The sequence below is a fragment of the Bos javanicus genome, chromosome 10 (assembly GCF_032452875.1).
Source record: "Bos javanicus breed banteng chromosome 10, ARS-OSU_banteng_1.0, whole genome shotgun sequence".
In the NCBI taxonomy this organism is placed as follows: Eukaryota; Metazoa; Chordata; class Mammalia; order Artiodactyla; family Bovidae; genus Bos; species Bos javanicus.
This window is the reverse complement of record NC_083877.1, coordinates 1,530,022-1,545,323: the sequence shown is the minus strand read 5'-3', so window position 1 is coordinate 1,545,323 and position 15,302 is coordinate 1,530,022. Positions and strand designations below refer to the sequence as shown.

The following is a 15,302-nucleotide window of genomic DNA, read 5'->3' as shown; positions in this document are numbered from 1 at the left end:
TTAAGGACGAGCTTTACGTGTGGCTAAAATATCAGAGACAAAGCTCGGCCAAAGAAGGTGGAGTGCTTGCATGCTTAGTTGCTCAGTCGTGTCCGACTCTTCGCGACCCTAGGGACTGTAGTCCGCCAGGCTTCTCTGTCCACGGGATTTTCCAGGCAAGAATACTGAAGTGGGTTGCCATTCCCTTCTCTAAGGGATTTTTGCAACCCAGGGATTGAACCCTGGTCTCCTGCATTGCAGGCAGATACTTTACCACCTGAGCCACCAGGGAAGCTGAAGGGTTATGGCAAATCTGACATCTGACTGGTCCTGTTTATAACAGGCCTGCAGAAAAATCCATGGTGCATCAGAATGAAAAACATCATTTGTCATAAAAAACCAGTATTTAACTTTGACCCTGTCTTCTCCATTATGCCTCAGAGAAGTGTCAGATGAGGTTTATGCAGCTTTAGCAGTTAAATTGGCAGTACAGCAAGATTAAAAATTATACCAATGGTCCCCAATTGTGTAAATCCACACTATGAAACCAACTGACACTGTTCTCCAATGGTTTAAAGAATCAGAGACAAGGGAAGAAAAGCAACTAAAGTGTGAGGTTCTATTATCCCATCTTGAAACAGGCCCTTCTTCCAAAAGACTCTTAAGCTGTAAGGGGAAAGTTACACTGCTAAAAAAGAGAGAGGAAAGATTCAGTAGTTAGTTCTGTAACACAAAAATGGTGTAACTCATGTTTTCTGAAATAGCTGCTCCTCAGCTAGATCTTCAGTGTCCGGCACGCGCTCAGTTCACTGCACCATCTCATTTTCTACCCACTATCAATGTAAAAATTAGAGTACCTTGGCAACAGGATTTCTCACAGAAGATTCACTTTATTCTAGGATCTTTTCAAGTAAAAATAAAATGGCAAAGGAATCTCATTATCCACAAGATTTTCAACATGGCCTGTTGGGCCTATTCCAGTAGTAATACTCCATTCATTCTCCTATTCAAATTACAGCGAATACGCATCTATTACACGTGTACAGCTCTAGCTGCTGGGGATCACAGGTAAGGGCTCTCAGGCTTCGGTGGGAGAGAGAGGCATCTAGAAATGATGCTTGCAGTGCGATAAGTGCTATACCAGGATGTGTGTAAGGCACAGACAAGCACTTAGCTTTGCCAGGGCAAACTGCCTTAAAGGCTTTCTAACAGATGGGATGCTCAGTTTAAGTCTTAAAGGATGAGTTCAGATGAGTGTGTGGCTAAGGAAAGGCAAAAGGGTACCACTCAGCAGCAATCCCAAGCATAAGGCTCAAGAAAGTCAGGTATGTTTGGAAGACTGAGCAGTTCTACCCACAGAGTAAGTCATTTGGGTACACAGAACTGCTGAAGGTCTAGGTCAGGTAGAATGTTAACTCAAACAATGATGGTTGGACTTTATATGCAAACGGGAAGGAAGCACTCAAAGGAAAAGAGGACAAGGAAAGGAGGAGGAAGAATCTAGACCAACAATTTCTGAGTGTTTATCACATGCAAGGCACCATGAATTCATGAAGTGGGTATTATTTTGTTTGCATTTTACAGATGGGGAAATTGAGATTCAGAGAAGAAAAGTAACTTTCTGAAGGCCTCACATCTAATAAGTAATCAGTGGAATCAATATGTAAATCTAGTGGTCTGATGCTACAGCCCATGCTTTTCATCAATCCAGTATACTGCCCGCTAGTCTAAGAATATTAAGCAAGTTACAGATACACATTTCCTATTGTTTTCACTAACCTATGAGGCATATAACTCTCTTTCAAAGAGAAAAAAGAAGGCATCTGAAAGTTAGTCTGCATACAGTGTAGAAGGTTGGGTACCAAATACAGAAGAAAAAGGGAAGCTGCTACCCTCCATGACAGTGGTTTTCACCTGAGGGTGATTTCACCTATCAGACATTTGGCAACATCTGGGGGTATTTTTCCTTCTTACAACTTAGGCAAGCGGTGTGACTGGCATCTCCTGGGTAGAGGCTACAATTACACCTAATTATCCTACAATGGAGCAGACAGCATCCCACAACAAAGAACCATCTGGCCCCACGAAGATACAACCTGACATGAACCACTGAACAAAAGATGAGTTTCCCAACTCACTTTATAATAAAAATAAACAACCACTGTCCATATATCTAATGGAAAGTCGAGTCTGAACTTCTGACCCTGCAACTTAGATTTAATTTTATCACCATCTGCTATGGTCTAAATGTTTGGGTCCTCCTGAAATTCGTATGTTGGAAACTTAAGCCCCAAAGTGACGGTCTTTAGGAGGTGTGGCCTTTGGGATTAGTACCTTTAAAAAAAAAAAAGGCCAACTGAGCTCCCTAGCCCCTTCTGCCACATGAAGACATAACAAGTTTTCAACCTGGAAGAGGGCTCTCACTCAACCATGCTGGAAGCCCTGATCTCAGACCTCCAGCCTCTAGAACTATGAGAAATACATTTCTCTTGTTTATAAGCCACCCAGTCTGTAGTGTTTTGTTATAGCAGCCTGAATAGATTAAGATACCACCCATGCTCAAAAACAACAAAAGCTGTGTATCAGTTTAAATTTAGTTCAAAGTTCAGTTCAGTCGCTCAGTCGTGTCCGACCCTTGGTGACCCCATGGACTGCAACACACCAGGCCTCCCTGTCCATCACCAACTCCTGGAGTTTATTCAAACTCATGTCCATTGAGTCAGTGATGCCATCCAACCATCTCATTCTCCGTCATCCCCTTCTCTTCCTGCCCTCAATCTTTCCCAGCATCAGGGTCTTTTCAAAGGCGTCAGCTCTTCGCATCAGGTGGCCAAAGTATTGGAGTTTCAGCTTCAACATCAGTCCTTCCAATGAACATTGAGGATTGATCTCCTTTAGAATGGACTGGTTGGATCTTCCTGCAGTCCAAGGGACTCTCAAGAGTCTTCTCCAACACCACGGTTCAAAAGCATCAATTCTTCCACGCTCAGCTTTCTCTATAGTCCAACTCGAACATCCATACTGACTACTGGAAATTAACTTAAAGTCAGTTTAAGCTTAATATTATAGAATTCAAGGACAATTAACAGGGCAGCAAAAAGTGTGATCTAGTATCAACCAAGAAAAGTGTAAGCCCCTAGAAAAGGATAGCTAGTCATTATCTGCTAAAGGCAACAAACAATGCTTTCCCCATTAAATTGCTTTTAAATCACTTTAAAACCATGGATAATAAATGGCATTTTTAATCATTTTTTTTTTTCATGGAAAAAGTCTAGTAAAATTGAGGGGGCAGTTAAGTCTAAAAGTATAACATGGTATCTACAGGGGATAAGGCTATAGTATATAACTGAAATTTGCTGAAAGAGTAGATCTCAAGTGTTTTCAATAAGAAAGAAAGGTGTAAGAGGTGCATGTGTTAACAATGGTGAGATGTGGGAAGCCTTTCACAATATATACAGGTATTATATCATCAAGTTGTACTCCTTAAACATGTTACAATTTCATTTGTCAATTATACCTCAATAAAGCTGGAAAAAATACTTTCAATCTTTTTTTTTTTAATTTTTGAGGGAGAATTTATGTAGTAGTTCATCTTAAACAGTTACGGCACAGATATCACGTTTGAGGTTTAGAAACCTAGACGCAGTGTGAAAGAGGTGTACTATCCCAGTCACCTGTAACTTACTAACCAGTCAAGACCCATAGTCAATCTTATATTACCCCAGAAATGCTTATAACCCAGAAATGCTTATACCCCAGAAATGCTGGGGTACAATTACTTGCTTAAACCTATGTTTAGAAGGTCCCTGACTGTGTACCTTATGTCGTTGCTATTAAAAGATATAGCTATACGTAAATATAATACGATTTGCAAAAAACTACTGCTTTTCCCTTTTTCTCAGTCTTCTTAGATGTTTTATTTACCAATCTAAATAGAGTATAAGAAACAATTGTTGGTAAGACAGATGCATATAATTCAAGTCCCCAAGTTCTGCTTTTCTAACTTATTAGGAAGTTTCTGATCAAAGTATCAAAACTGATTCATAATATTCCCTCAGGAACCTCAGGATGATTCAGAAAGTAACTTCATTTAAAAGTTAATGGATGGGTTTAACTGTGTGAATTGGATGGTATATCTCAATAAAGCATGTTTTTTTAAGTTAAAGGAAATTCCATCTTACTGTCACATTGGTTTCATTAATTTAGTCAAATACACTGAGGGAAAAACAAGCACCTCAGTATTTATTACATTACTACTCAGAGGACTAAAATCTTGCTGAAATGAAAATACTGATCTAGTTCACATTTGCAGCAGCAATTTTGTGAACTAAATCATAAAACCTCATGATTTTTTTTTCCCTAAAAATCTTTTGCTAATCAAATGACAAATAATAAAAGTAGTCTGAGTCACATTCAAGTTTTGCTTTCCAAGAGAACAAAAAGAAAGATTTCTACCTCCCCCAGCACAGAAAATTACAAAGGACAAAACGAAAGTTTTCCTGAACAAACACTGCTCAAAAAACTAAGAGACCAACCACAGCAGAAATTCCTACTAAAATAAACAACAGAGATAGCAGCAGAGAACAAACAGCTAAAAGCTATTGTGTGGCTCGACACACAACCAATAGCATTCAGTTTATATAAACTTGGGTTTTTAAATCTTGGATAGGGCTCAAACTCCAATCTGCACGCAAAAGACTTTCTGTTTGACAAGGTAAGGTTACCTCTAAAGTAAGTTAAGAACGCAAACAGCTATTTCTTATTAGTATGAATATGACACCGGGTTTTATTTTTCTAATTATTTTTGAAACAGAAAACTATTTTCCATTTAAATGCTACGCATCTTAACAAGGGGCTTCCCTGGTGGCTCAGACAGTAAAGCGTCTGCCTGCAATGCAGGAGACTCAGGTTCAAACCCCGGGTCGGGAAGATCCCCTGAAGAAGGAAATGGCACCCCACTCCAGGACTCTTGCCTGGAAAATCCCATGGGTGGAGGAGCCTGGTAGGCTACAGTCCATGGGGTTGCAGAGTCAGGCAGGACTGAGCAACTTCACTTTCACTTGAATCTGAAGATATAAGACGTGTAACTATTGTCTTCAGGCTGAAATGCTTCCCATGGGAACAAATATGTAGATTTTTTTGCCTAAAGTCAAGGAAAAACTTTGATCAGAGTTGCAGGAAAAAATCACTTATAACTAACTTTTCAATGATTAACTTGGTGTTTAAACAAATCCACAGTGTTTTTCAAAATAGTACAGAGGGGGAAAAATGTTTTACAAAGCTTATTTCTATGCCTTCTACTTAAATTTACTACAACTAATCTTTTTAATTTATAAAGCATTATTATAATGGTAATGCAAGCAAATTATTAAATGTTTAGGAATTAGTAAAATTCCTCCCATTAAGGGTTAAAATATGTAGTTTTAACACAAGATTAGATGTCTTCATCTAAGATAGAATGTGAAAAAGGGTCATCTCAAAATAAATATTAGAAAATACTTTTGAAAAAAATTCTATTTCAATTTCAGGGGAAAATGTCATATGCTTAGCTAACTTTAGTTAGCGATAATCAAAATTATCAAGAGTACTATTCTGGAAGGAAAACACTATAATAGTAGTTATTGGGTATTGACTTCGTAGTAAATTGTTTACTATTTCATTTACAAACTAAAGTAGGAGTTAAAGAAAATGCCAAGTATGTATAAAACAATAATATACACAAACATAATATTCATTCAGTGTTTGAATATCATGTAAGATGCTGTTCATACATTATATCATTTGTAAGCACATATGTGTGTGTTTAATTTAGTACATACCATTAGCAGATTGGAGAACGAAATGGCAAACCACGCCAGTATTCTTGCCTGGAGAATCCCACAGACAGAGGAGCCTGGTGGGCTACAGTCCATGGGGTTGCAAAGACTCAGATACGACTGAGTTGCTGAGCACGCGGGCACAAGCAGATAGGTGCTTATCACATGCATTTTATGGTAGCATAGTAGCTACAGATAATGTGGTTAACTTCAGCAGACATCTGTGTTACACATATGGCCATCAAAATAACTGTGGCGTGCTTCGTGACATTGAAAGAGGGCATGGCTGCTGCAAAATGATTACTTTCAACAAAGGCATGCCTAAATTATTGTTTAGTTAAATGGCATATATCCAAAATAATAGCATTATAAAGTTGTGAATGCCTTTGAATCACTCACCTATTTGTAAAACAAGATAAGCACCATCAGGTTATAAAAAGTAATTATGGATCAGGATTTTTGATTCATGTTTCTTTGACAATATTATTCCATTTGATCCCAAGTCTTGGCTGCTCTCTTGACAGAATAATGTAGAAGCTCCACAGCTGACAGGAATAGGGCTTTCATGATAAAATAGGAAGCTCACATACCAGATGACTTTGGACTTCAGAAAGATTGCTTTGTTGTTTTAGTATCAGATCATGAGTTATCTTTCTCTAATTGTTTCAAAGCCAAAGAGAATCTATATGTTATCAAAAATGTATGATGTTTTGGGGAGTGTTGCCTATTTTATTTGAACAGTACACCAAAGAATGTTACATCATCTTGTAAGTTCTTTCCCTGATTTCATGTTGGGGGGGGGGGGGGGGCGGGGCGGGGAATGGGAGTTGGAACATAAAGAGCTAAAAGTATACAATGAACACTTGCCCAGAGAGTCTTTTATTGACGTTAAAAGGAAACACTGAGAATCTGATTGACTTTTGTTTATTACAATTACAGGGCAAACAATATTCAAAACAATTTCCCAAAGGGTTAACTTTATTTTGTGGCTTTAACTGATCATTTTTACCTCCTTTCTCTAACCAAAAAAAAAAAAAAGACAGCTGTAAAATCAGAATTCTGTACACCAAGAATGATTCAAAGCTGAAACTTCTGACAGAGAACAGTTACTCTAGTGTGTATTAAGCTATGTTAAAAACTAACTCACACAAGGAAACGCCCAGAGTCTACGCCACTAGGATTAAATTCTGAGATGACAAGACAAGGACAACACAATTGGCAGCCTTCACTTTATTTTTCAGACGGCCTGCTGTATGAGAGAGAGGCGGGGGAAGGGCGATCTCCCCTCCTCAGACTCAGCAGCGGAGGTATCTGAAATGCCGAAGTGATTTTAAACTGAAGGAGAAAGAGAAAACAACAAAACACTGGGGACTGCGATCATCTCTAGGTAGCTACCTTACTGCGAGACAAAAACCAGCGCGCAGGCGCTTCCTTCAGGTTGTCAACCGTAAACACGAGCCCATCAAAATTAAGGAAGTGGATGTCTGCAAGCTCCCATAGCCTTTTTGTTTGGGTTCTTCAGGTTAATAGAGGTAATTGCATTTTAATGACCTACTAAGAGACACAAAGTTATTACCTCGTTTGGAGAGATGTTTACTTAAACATGGGGCTAAAACCAGGTTGCTTTCGGAAAAGGAAATTATTTTCCGGCCAAACGTAACATTACCCAACCACAAACACAGGCGACACAATCACAACCACCTAATCCATGCGTTTCAACGAATGAGCTATTTTCCTTTCCCAGTAATCCTATCAAGGAAAAAACAGTCGTTCAACAAAGCCGAGGATCGCCTGTATACTCAGTTCTGCGCCTCTCTGAGAGCTCTGGGGGCCTTAGCTGCCTTGGGAGGAGAACGAGGTAGGGAAGAGTTTGGGGTCTGTTTCAGGACGGTGGGTTGCAGCTGAGAGCTGGTGCATGGACGATCCTGCCAGACGTCAAACTTACTCTCTTTTATGAAGGACTCAAAGTTAACTCGGCCTGACACGTCCACCCCGCACCTGAGCGCGGGGGTTAGCTGCCGCGCCTTCCCACCGTGCGGAGACGCCCCGCCGCCCGCCCCGCGCGGGTGACAGCGCTGGGACAAAGCCGCGGACCCCCTCGCTCTCCCGGCTGCGCAGCCCCTCCCCCGGCACACGCCCCCGACCCGTGCCTACCTTGATGCCCTGTTGCTGGGTGGTGAGAGTTAACTTGGATTCATTCAGAAGCAAAACTTCGCAATAGAATTCTTCCGGAACCGCGCAGAAACAGCCCATGTCGGCTGTGGCGGGCCTCAGCCAGCGGAGAAAGCTGCGAGCCAGCCGCTGAGCCACCCCCTGCCCTCAAACGCGAGGCATGAACGGACTGTCGGCGCCGCGGCGAGGCCGAAAGCACCAGTCACCGGCGGGGTCCGGAGCGGCGCGGACGGAAGGTAAGGAGGGCGGGGAAGCCCGGGAAAGCGTCAGCGCCCGGGAGCGGCCGGGGAAGCGCCGGCGGAACTGGGCGCGGAGGGCGGCGGCGAGTCCCCGCGCATCCTGCGGCTCCGGCTCCTCCGAAGGCGGGGGCGCCGCGGCCCCTCCCGCAGCCCTGTGGACGAGAAAAGTCGCCTGTCAAAGGGGTCAAGGGGCAAGAAAAGAAAGGGACGAGAGCTCCGGGCCCACCTCGGACTTGGAAGCCCCTAGAAGCCCTGCGGCCCCCTCCACCTACGCCCGCCGGAGCGCAGAAGCAACGCACCGGCCTCCCCTCCGCCTCCGGGGTCCCCAGAGGGCGCGCGTTTCCAGCTCCGACCCCACCCCGCAGCCCCCGGTTCGGTTCGCCGACCCGGGAGCACTTGGCTGTTCCTTTGTGTCAGGGGTGCCCCCACCACGTCCCGGCCCACCGCAGGGGCAGTGGCGAGGGTCGTCCCTCAGTCCACTACCACCGCCGCCTCCCCAGCCCGCCCGCACCGAGAAGCCGGAAAAGGGTCCGAAAGGGTTTCGGGCTCCTTACCGCGACCGGCGAGTGGAGGTCAGCTCGTCGGGGGGCGCAGCTCCCGTCTGGGGATCCCCGAGTTCATCACGGGTCTATGCGTGGCCAACTTGAAGCTCTCCCTCCGAGAGCCCCCTGCCCGGGCGGCGGAGTGCTGCTCCTCCAGGAAATTCAGAGAAGCCGGCGGTCGGGAGGCTGGTGGGCGGAGGAGCCGGCGGCCCGGCTAGGAACGCGGCCAGCGGGCGAGCGGGGTGTGCCCCGGGGCGCGCCAGGCCGCGGCGGCTCCCGGGAAAGTTATCTCGGCGGTGCGAGGGGTGGCGCCCCGGGCAGGAGCCGCCCAGGTGCAGCTGGGCCGGGCCTGGGTGTCTGCGAAAGGCCCGGGAGCCAAGCCGGGACCCAGTGGCCGCGAAGGGGGCGCCCCTTCTGGGGCGGGGTCTCGGCTGGGGATGGAGGGCGGAGCAGAGATGGTCAAATGGCGAGGTGCTGGAAGGTCCTCACGGGAACCGCGCGGCGCGGGAGCGGTCCGCCTCGCGGCCCCGGGCCCGAGCTCTCTTCGCTGTATCGGTTTCCCGGGGAGATCTGAGGCGTGCTCTAGGAAGGGGCAGGGCGCGGCTCCGCGCGGACCCCGGCGCTCGACGCTCCCAGTCCCACGCCCTCCGCGCCTCTGGCTCTGTCCAGGACGGGCAGGCACAACAGCTCCGAGGCTGCAGTGCCCCCTGGTGGGCACTCCTGTCCGTGCACAAGCAACCAAGGCTGGGCTGCGGGTGAAACGGGGCTCCCGCTGGCCTTCTGAGCAGGTGCAATCTGCGCTCTCCAGATGGGAACCAGAAGTGAGTTAATACAAGTGGAAGTTAGAGGAAACACTAGGGAGAGCTCCGGGCATGGTTGCGGCAGGCCTGCCAGAAAGTTTCTCTACTTTATACTGAGTATTAGAAAGAGTGAGAGTTTGCGCGTCAGACAGTTTTGAGCTTTCTCCTCTACCACTTTTAAGGTACGGAGCCCAAGTGTGAACAATTTACTTAAAGCCTAGGACGTTACTAGTTTGAAGAAAAAAAACAAAAACCTGGCATCCGCAGCACAGTAAAATGGAAATACACAATGCAACTTTGGAAGGAATTTCCTCCCATAGTGATTTGCTACAAAGAACCTTCTGTAGAAAGCCTCTCTGTAAACATGAATTAGCACAACCCCCAAAGAGCAATAAATCCACTATATGTGGTGTGAACTTAACCTAAAGCTAAGAATCAAACCCTGTTTTTTCTTTCAAGCTCACTGTCCAATTGAAGCAGGTTTGAGTTTCTAACCAAATTGTGTGTCCGGCTTTGGACTGCACTGACAAAGTTTTGCCTCCCATGAGCTGACATCTTATTATTCTAGATTTTAGTGTATTTTCTTGTGGAAGCTTTTCTGTCATATAATATTCCTCACCCAAATTACCAAATATGATTGAAAGATTGATTCTTTGCGACAATATCCAGTAGAGCACCTAAGCTTGAAAAAGCTGGCTTAAAACTCAACATTCAGAAAACTAAGATCATGGCATCTCATCACTTCATGGCAAATAGATAGGGAAACAATGGAAACAATGACAGACTTTATTTTCTTGGGTTCCAAAATCACTGTAGATGGTGACTGTAGCCATGAAATTAAAAGATGCTTGCTCCTTGGAAGGAAAGCTATGACCAACCTAGACAGCATATTAAAAAGCAGAGGCATTACTCTGCCGACAAAGGCCTGTCTATGGTTTTGACAAAGTCAAAGCTATGGTTTTTCCAGTACTCATGTATGGATGTGAAAGTTGGACTGTAAAGAAAGCTGAGCGCTGAAGAATTGATGCAACCTGCCCCTTCCTGGACCACACCTCCAGTTCTCCCTGGGGAAACCGATAAAGCGAGCAGAGGCCTAGAACCACAAGACTATCCACTCATGTGCCCTGCAGTTCCTATGGACCTTCCCACACCTGGCCATTTTGAACTGTGGTATTTGAGAAGACTCTTGAGAGTCCCTTGGACTGCAAGGAAATCCAACCAGTCCATCCTAAAGGAAATCAGTCCTGAATATTCATTGGAAGGACTGATGTTGAAGCTGAAACTCCAATACTTTGGCCACCTGATGCAAAGAGCCAACTCATTGGAAAAGACCCTGATGCTGGGAAAGATTGAAGGTAGAAGGATAAGGTGACAACAGAGGATAAGAAGGTTGTATGGCATCACTGATTGGATGGACATGGGTTTGAGCAAGCTCTGGGAGTTGGTGATGGTGAGGGAGGCTTGGCGTGCTGCAGCCATGGGGTCACAAAGAGTCGGACACGACGGAGCAACTGAACTAAACTGAACTGAAACTTGAAAAAACAAAAGATAAATCCCAAATGTAATTATCTGTTTGCTGGGTTTGAGTTTACTGCCATCGGTTTTATGTTCTTTGGTATTGTGGGTTTTTTTGCTTTACCTCCAGTGGTAATGGAAAAGCTAGCTTTTTGGGGTGGGACAGAGTTCTGTTCTAGGCTCCTCACAAGGGAAAGTTCAAAGCTGTGGAGTCCTGTACATATGACAGCCTTTTCTGGCTGAGGCATTTTCTTTTCCATTTCTTTATCAAAATGGAGAAAAGAAAATCCACTTAACACAGAGTTGCCAGGAGAGAGTAGAAGTGCCACAGGTTTTCTTTGTCTAATAGCCTGTTGAGCTACTGAAATGAAGTAGGGTACTGGGTGGCCTTCCCAGGAACAGTCACCACTCTCATGTCCCCTTGCCTCTTGTTTATAGAAAGGCTTTAGCCTCCTAGGCCTTCCAGGTTCCAAAGGGAAAATTTAATCAGAGAACTGAGAAAATGCAGAAACACAAGAAAACAGTCAAGCGAGACAAAAGAATAGTACTTTAGCCAGGAGACCAAGTCAAGGACTTTTAGTTCCTCCTTGAGGGCTATAGATAATGTTCTGAGCCATATCCTTGAGTTGTTTTTAGTTCAGTTCAGTTCAGTTGCTCAGTCATGTCTGACGCTTTGCGAACCCATGAACTGCAGCACGCCAGGCCTCCCTGTCTATCACCAACTCCTGGAGTTCACTCACACTCATGTCCATTGAATCGGTGATGCCATCCAGCCATCTCATCCTCTGTCATCCCCTTCTCTTCCTGCCCCCAATCCCTCCCAGCATCAGAGTCTTTTCCAATGAGTCAACTCTTCACATGAGGTGGCCAAAGTACTGGAGTTTCAGCTTTAGCATCATTCCTTCCAAAGAACACCCAGGACCTATCTCCTTTAGAATGGACTGGTTGGATCTCCTTGCAGTCCAAGGGACTCTCAAGAATCTTCTTCAAATCCATAGTTCAAAAGCATCAATTTTTTGGCGCTCAGCTTTCTTCACAGTCCAACTCTCACATCCATACATGACCACAGGAAAAACCATAGCCTTGACTAGACGAACCTTTGTTGGCAAAGTAATGTCTCTGCTTTTGAATATGCTATCTAGGTTGGTCTTAACTTTCCTTCCAAGGAGTAAGCGTCTTTTAATTTCATGGCTGCAGTCACCATCTGCAGTGATTTTGGAGCCCCCAGAAATAAAGTCTGACAATGTTTCCATTGTTTCCCCCTCTATTTCCCATGAAGTGATGGGACCAGATGCCATGATCTTTGTTTTCTGAATGTTGAGCTTTAAGCCCCCTTTTTCACTCTCTTCTTTCACTTTCATCAAGAGGCTTTTTAGTTCCTCTTCACTTTCTGCCATAAGGGTGGTGTCATCTGCATATCTGAGGTTATTGATATTTCTCCCGGCAATCTTGATTGAGTTGCTTTAAAGATACTAAAATTCCTACAGGGTGGAAGAAGTTAACTGCTGACCACTAGCATTTAGACTCCAGACCAGTTAGAATCAGAAGGTTTATGATGTTCATTTTTGAAACGCCACCCTGTTACTTCACCACTAACTAATCAGTAGGAGGTCTGCCTTCTCCCTCACCTAGTCTTTATAAAAATCCTTCCCTGAAAGCCACTGGGGAGTGTGGGACTTGAGTATGAGCCGCTGGTTCTCCGAACCTTGTCCTAATGTTGAGTGCCTTGCAATAAAACACCAAACTTTCCTTCACCACCAACCAATCAGGAGACTGGCTTTACTTTGGCCAGGCTAGCAGACTCAAATTTGGTCCAGAAATACTATAACTGGCACACAGTAAACTGTATATTTAGAGTACACAATCTGTAAGTTTTAACTTACGTATATGTGAAACCATCATCATGGTCGAGCTAGTAAACCTGTCTATTACCCCCTGGGGTTTACTTCTGTATCTTTGTAATCTCTCCCTCTCACTCCTCACCACACCTCACCTCCCAGACAATCTCAGATCTTTCTGTCACAATCGGCTATTATTCTCTAGAATTTTATATAAATGGAATAATAGTGCCAACTCTTTTCTTTTCGGTCTGCTTTAGTTCCCTTAGCATAATTTTTTGGTATTTATCCATGTTGTTGTGTATATCAATGGTTTGTTCGTTTGTATTACTCAGTAGTATTGCTTTGAACTTGTGTATTCCACAATTTGCTTATCCATTCCTTTATGTGATTTCTAGATTTTTACTATTACAAATGATATAAATAGGACAAATCCTGCTGTGAGGACTGTACTACTCAGCCCCAGCTGCCAAAACAAAAGGTTACAGGCTGGGTGGCTCCAACAACAGACGCTTATTTCCTCCAGTTCTGAATGATGGAAGAGTAAGATCGGGATGCCTGCATGACTCCTTTCTGGTGAAACCCCTTCCCCTGACTTACAGGTGACTGCCACCCCACTGCATGCTCCCATGATCTCTTCCTTGTGAGGAGCTACTGGGGAGAGCATGAGCTCTGTGCATCTTCTCTCACAAAAACACTAAACTTGTTCGATCAGAGTCCCACCCATGTGACCCTTTTAACCTTAAGTACCTCCTTATAGGTTCTATCTCCACATACAGTTATCTTAGAGGTTAGAGCATCAGCATATAAATTTGGGCTTCCCTGGTGGCTTAGCTGGTAAAGAATCTGCCTGCAATGCAGGAGACCTGGGTTCAATCCCTGGATTGGGAAGACCCCGTGGAGAAGGTAAAGGCTACCCACTCCAGTATTCTGGCCTGGAGAATTCCATGGACTATATAGTCCATGGGGTCACAAAGAACTGGACGCAACTTTCACTTTCCTATAAATCTGGAGGAGACAGAATTCAGTCTATAGCAAGGATCCATGTTTTTGTATGGACATGTGCTTTTAGTTCTTTTGAAATAAAAAAGAGCGGAATCACTGGACCAGAAGATAGACAGATGGCAAATAAGCACATGAAAATATGCTCAATGCTACTTGTCATTAGGAAAGTGAAATTCAGATCAGAAATTCAGATCTGTTAGGGCTCTAAAAAATTAGAGCCCTAACAGAATGGCTACTACACCACCGTAGCAGGCATTGGTGAGGGCGGGGGACAATTTGTGTTTCCATACACTGCTGGTGTGAATATTAAGATGGAATCACCTTTGGTAATGTCTCCAAAATTTGAACATATACTGTCTACAGGATTTTGGAGGAAAATTTTCTCTGTCTATCCAGAGATACAAATTAACAAGATACTACTGAAACATATTTTTCTCCCCAGGAAAATCATATAGATTTTCAACATGTGCATAACATAATACACTCTATTTAAAGCCTCGTGTCAAAACCTTTGATCTCTCTTCAGAGATTTTTAGGAAAATATTTGCTTTGGTCAAGATGACATTCTGTCATAATAAGCCCATGTAGATGAGTCAAATGACAAACAAATTCAGAGTAGATATAATTTTACAGAAATATGTAGACCATCTGCGATGGACTGCAGGAATCTCATCCTGGAAGAAGCAGTTTCACTGTACATTAAACAGGCCCCCGCCCTTTGCTGAAACATGCACTTCAAACTGCCAGACACCACATTCTGTTTAAAGCTCCATATTCCCTTCAGGAAGATGTATTTAAACAATTCATGTCTTCTGTCATCTTTTTATAATTTTACATTTTCCAAACTTCAGAAAGTTAACTAATTTGAAAAAAGAAAAAACACCTTTAAAACATCGACATGCATAATTTAATTACTTAAACCCCTGAAGGCTATGCGGAAGAACCAGGAGGAAGACTTGTTAAAATACAGATGCTGGCCCCGCCCCTAGAGTTTTGAATTCGGTAGGTCTGAAATGGGACCCGAGGAACTGCATCTCTCACAGGTTCCCTGGGGCTGCTGATGGTGCTGGGTGGGAACTACACTGTGAGAATCACTGCTTTAGAATCTACCTCTCAAAAAGATAATCAAAGTTATTTCTAATTACCTATGAATAATTTTTTTAAAAGGGACAGTTCATTCTTTACCAGCAGCCTCCCTCTTATTCTACCTCATACATCAAAATAATGCCATTCAGAAAAAAAAGAAGAGTATTGAAGACCCTGCTAAGCAGGTTACATCACAAAGACTAGTTTTTAAGGAAGGGAGAGCTTCCTGTTGAGTTTCATCACAGTACCTACCACCTAGTCTATTTGGATACCCTCCTCATTTAATTGTAAGATATTGAATATATAATAA

The 15,302-nt window shown here is 43.9% G+C and overlaps 1 protein-coding gene across 5 annotated transcripts in view; it reads right to left on the bottom strand.

The window, feature by feature from the left end:
• EPB41L4A (erythrocyte membrane protein band 4.1 like 4A) overlaps nt 1-8,048 on the bottom strand; it is a 295,134-nt gene extending 287,086 nt beyond the window's left edge. For all 5 annotated transcript variants that reach the window (XM_061429902.1, XM_061429905.1, XM_061429904.1 and 2 more), the window contains exon 1: nt 7,950-8,048. In XM_061429902.1, coding sequence (XP_061285886.1) covers nt 7,950-8,048 — 99 coding nt within the window. The remainder of the gene's footprint in view (nt 1-7,949) is intronic.
• Between the last annotated feature and the right edge of the window lie 7,254 nt (nt 8,049-15,302).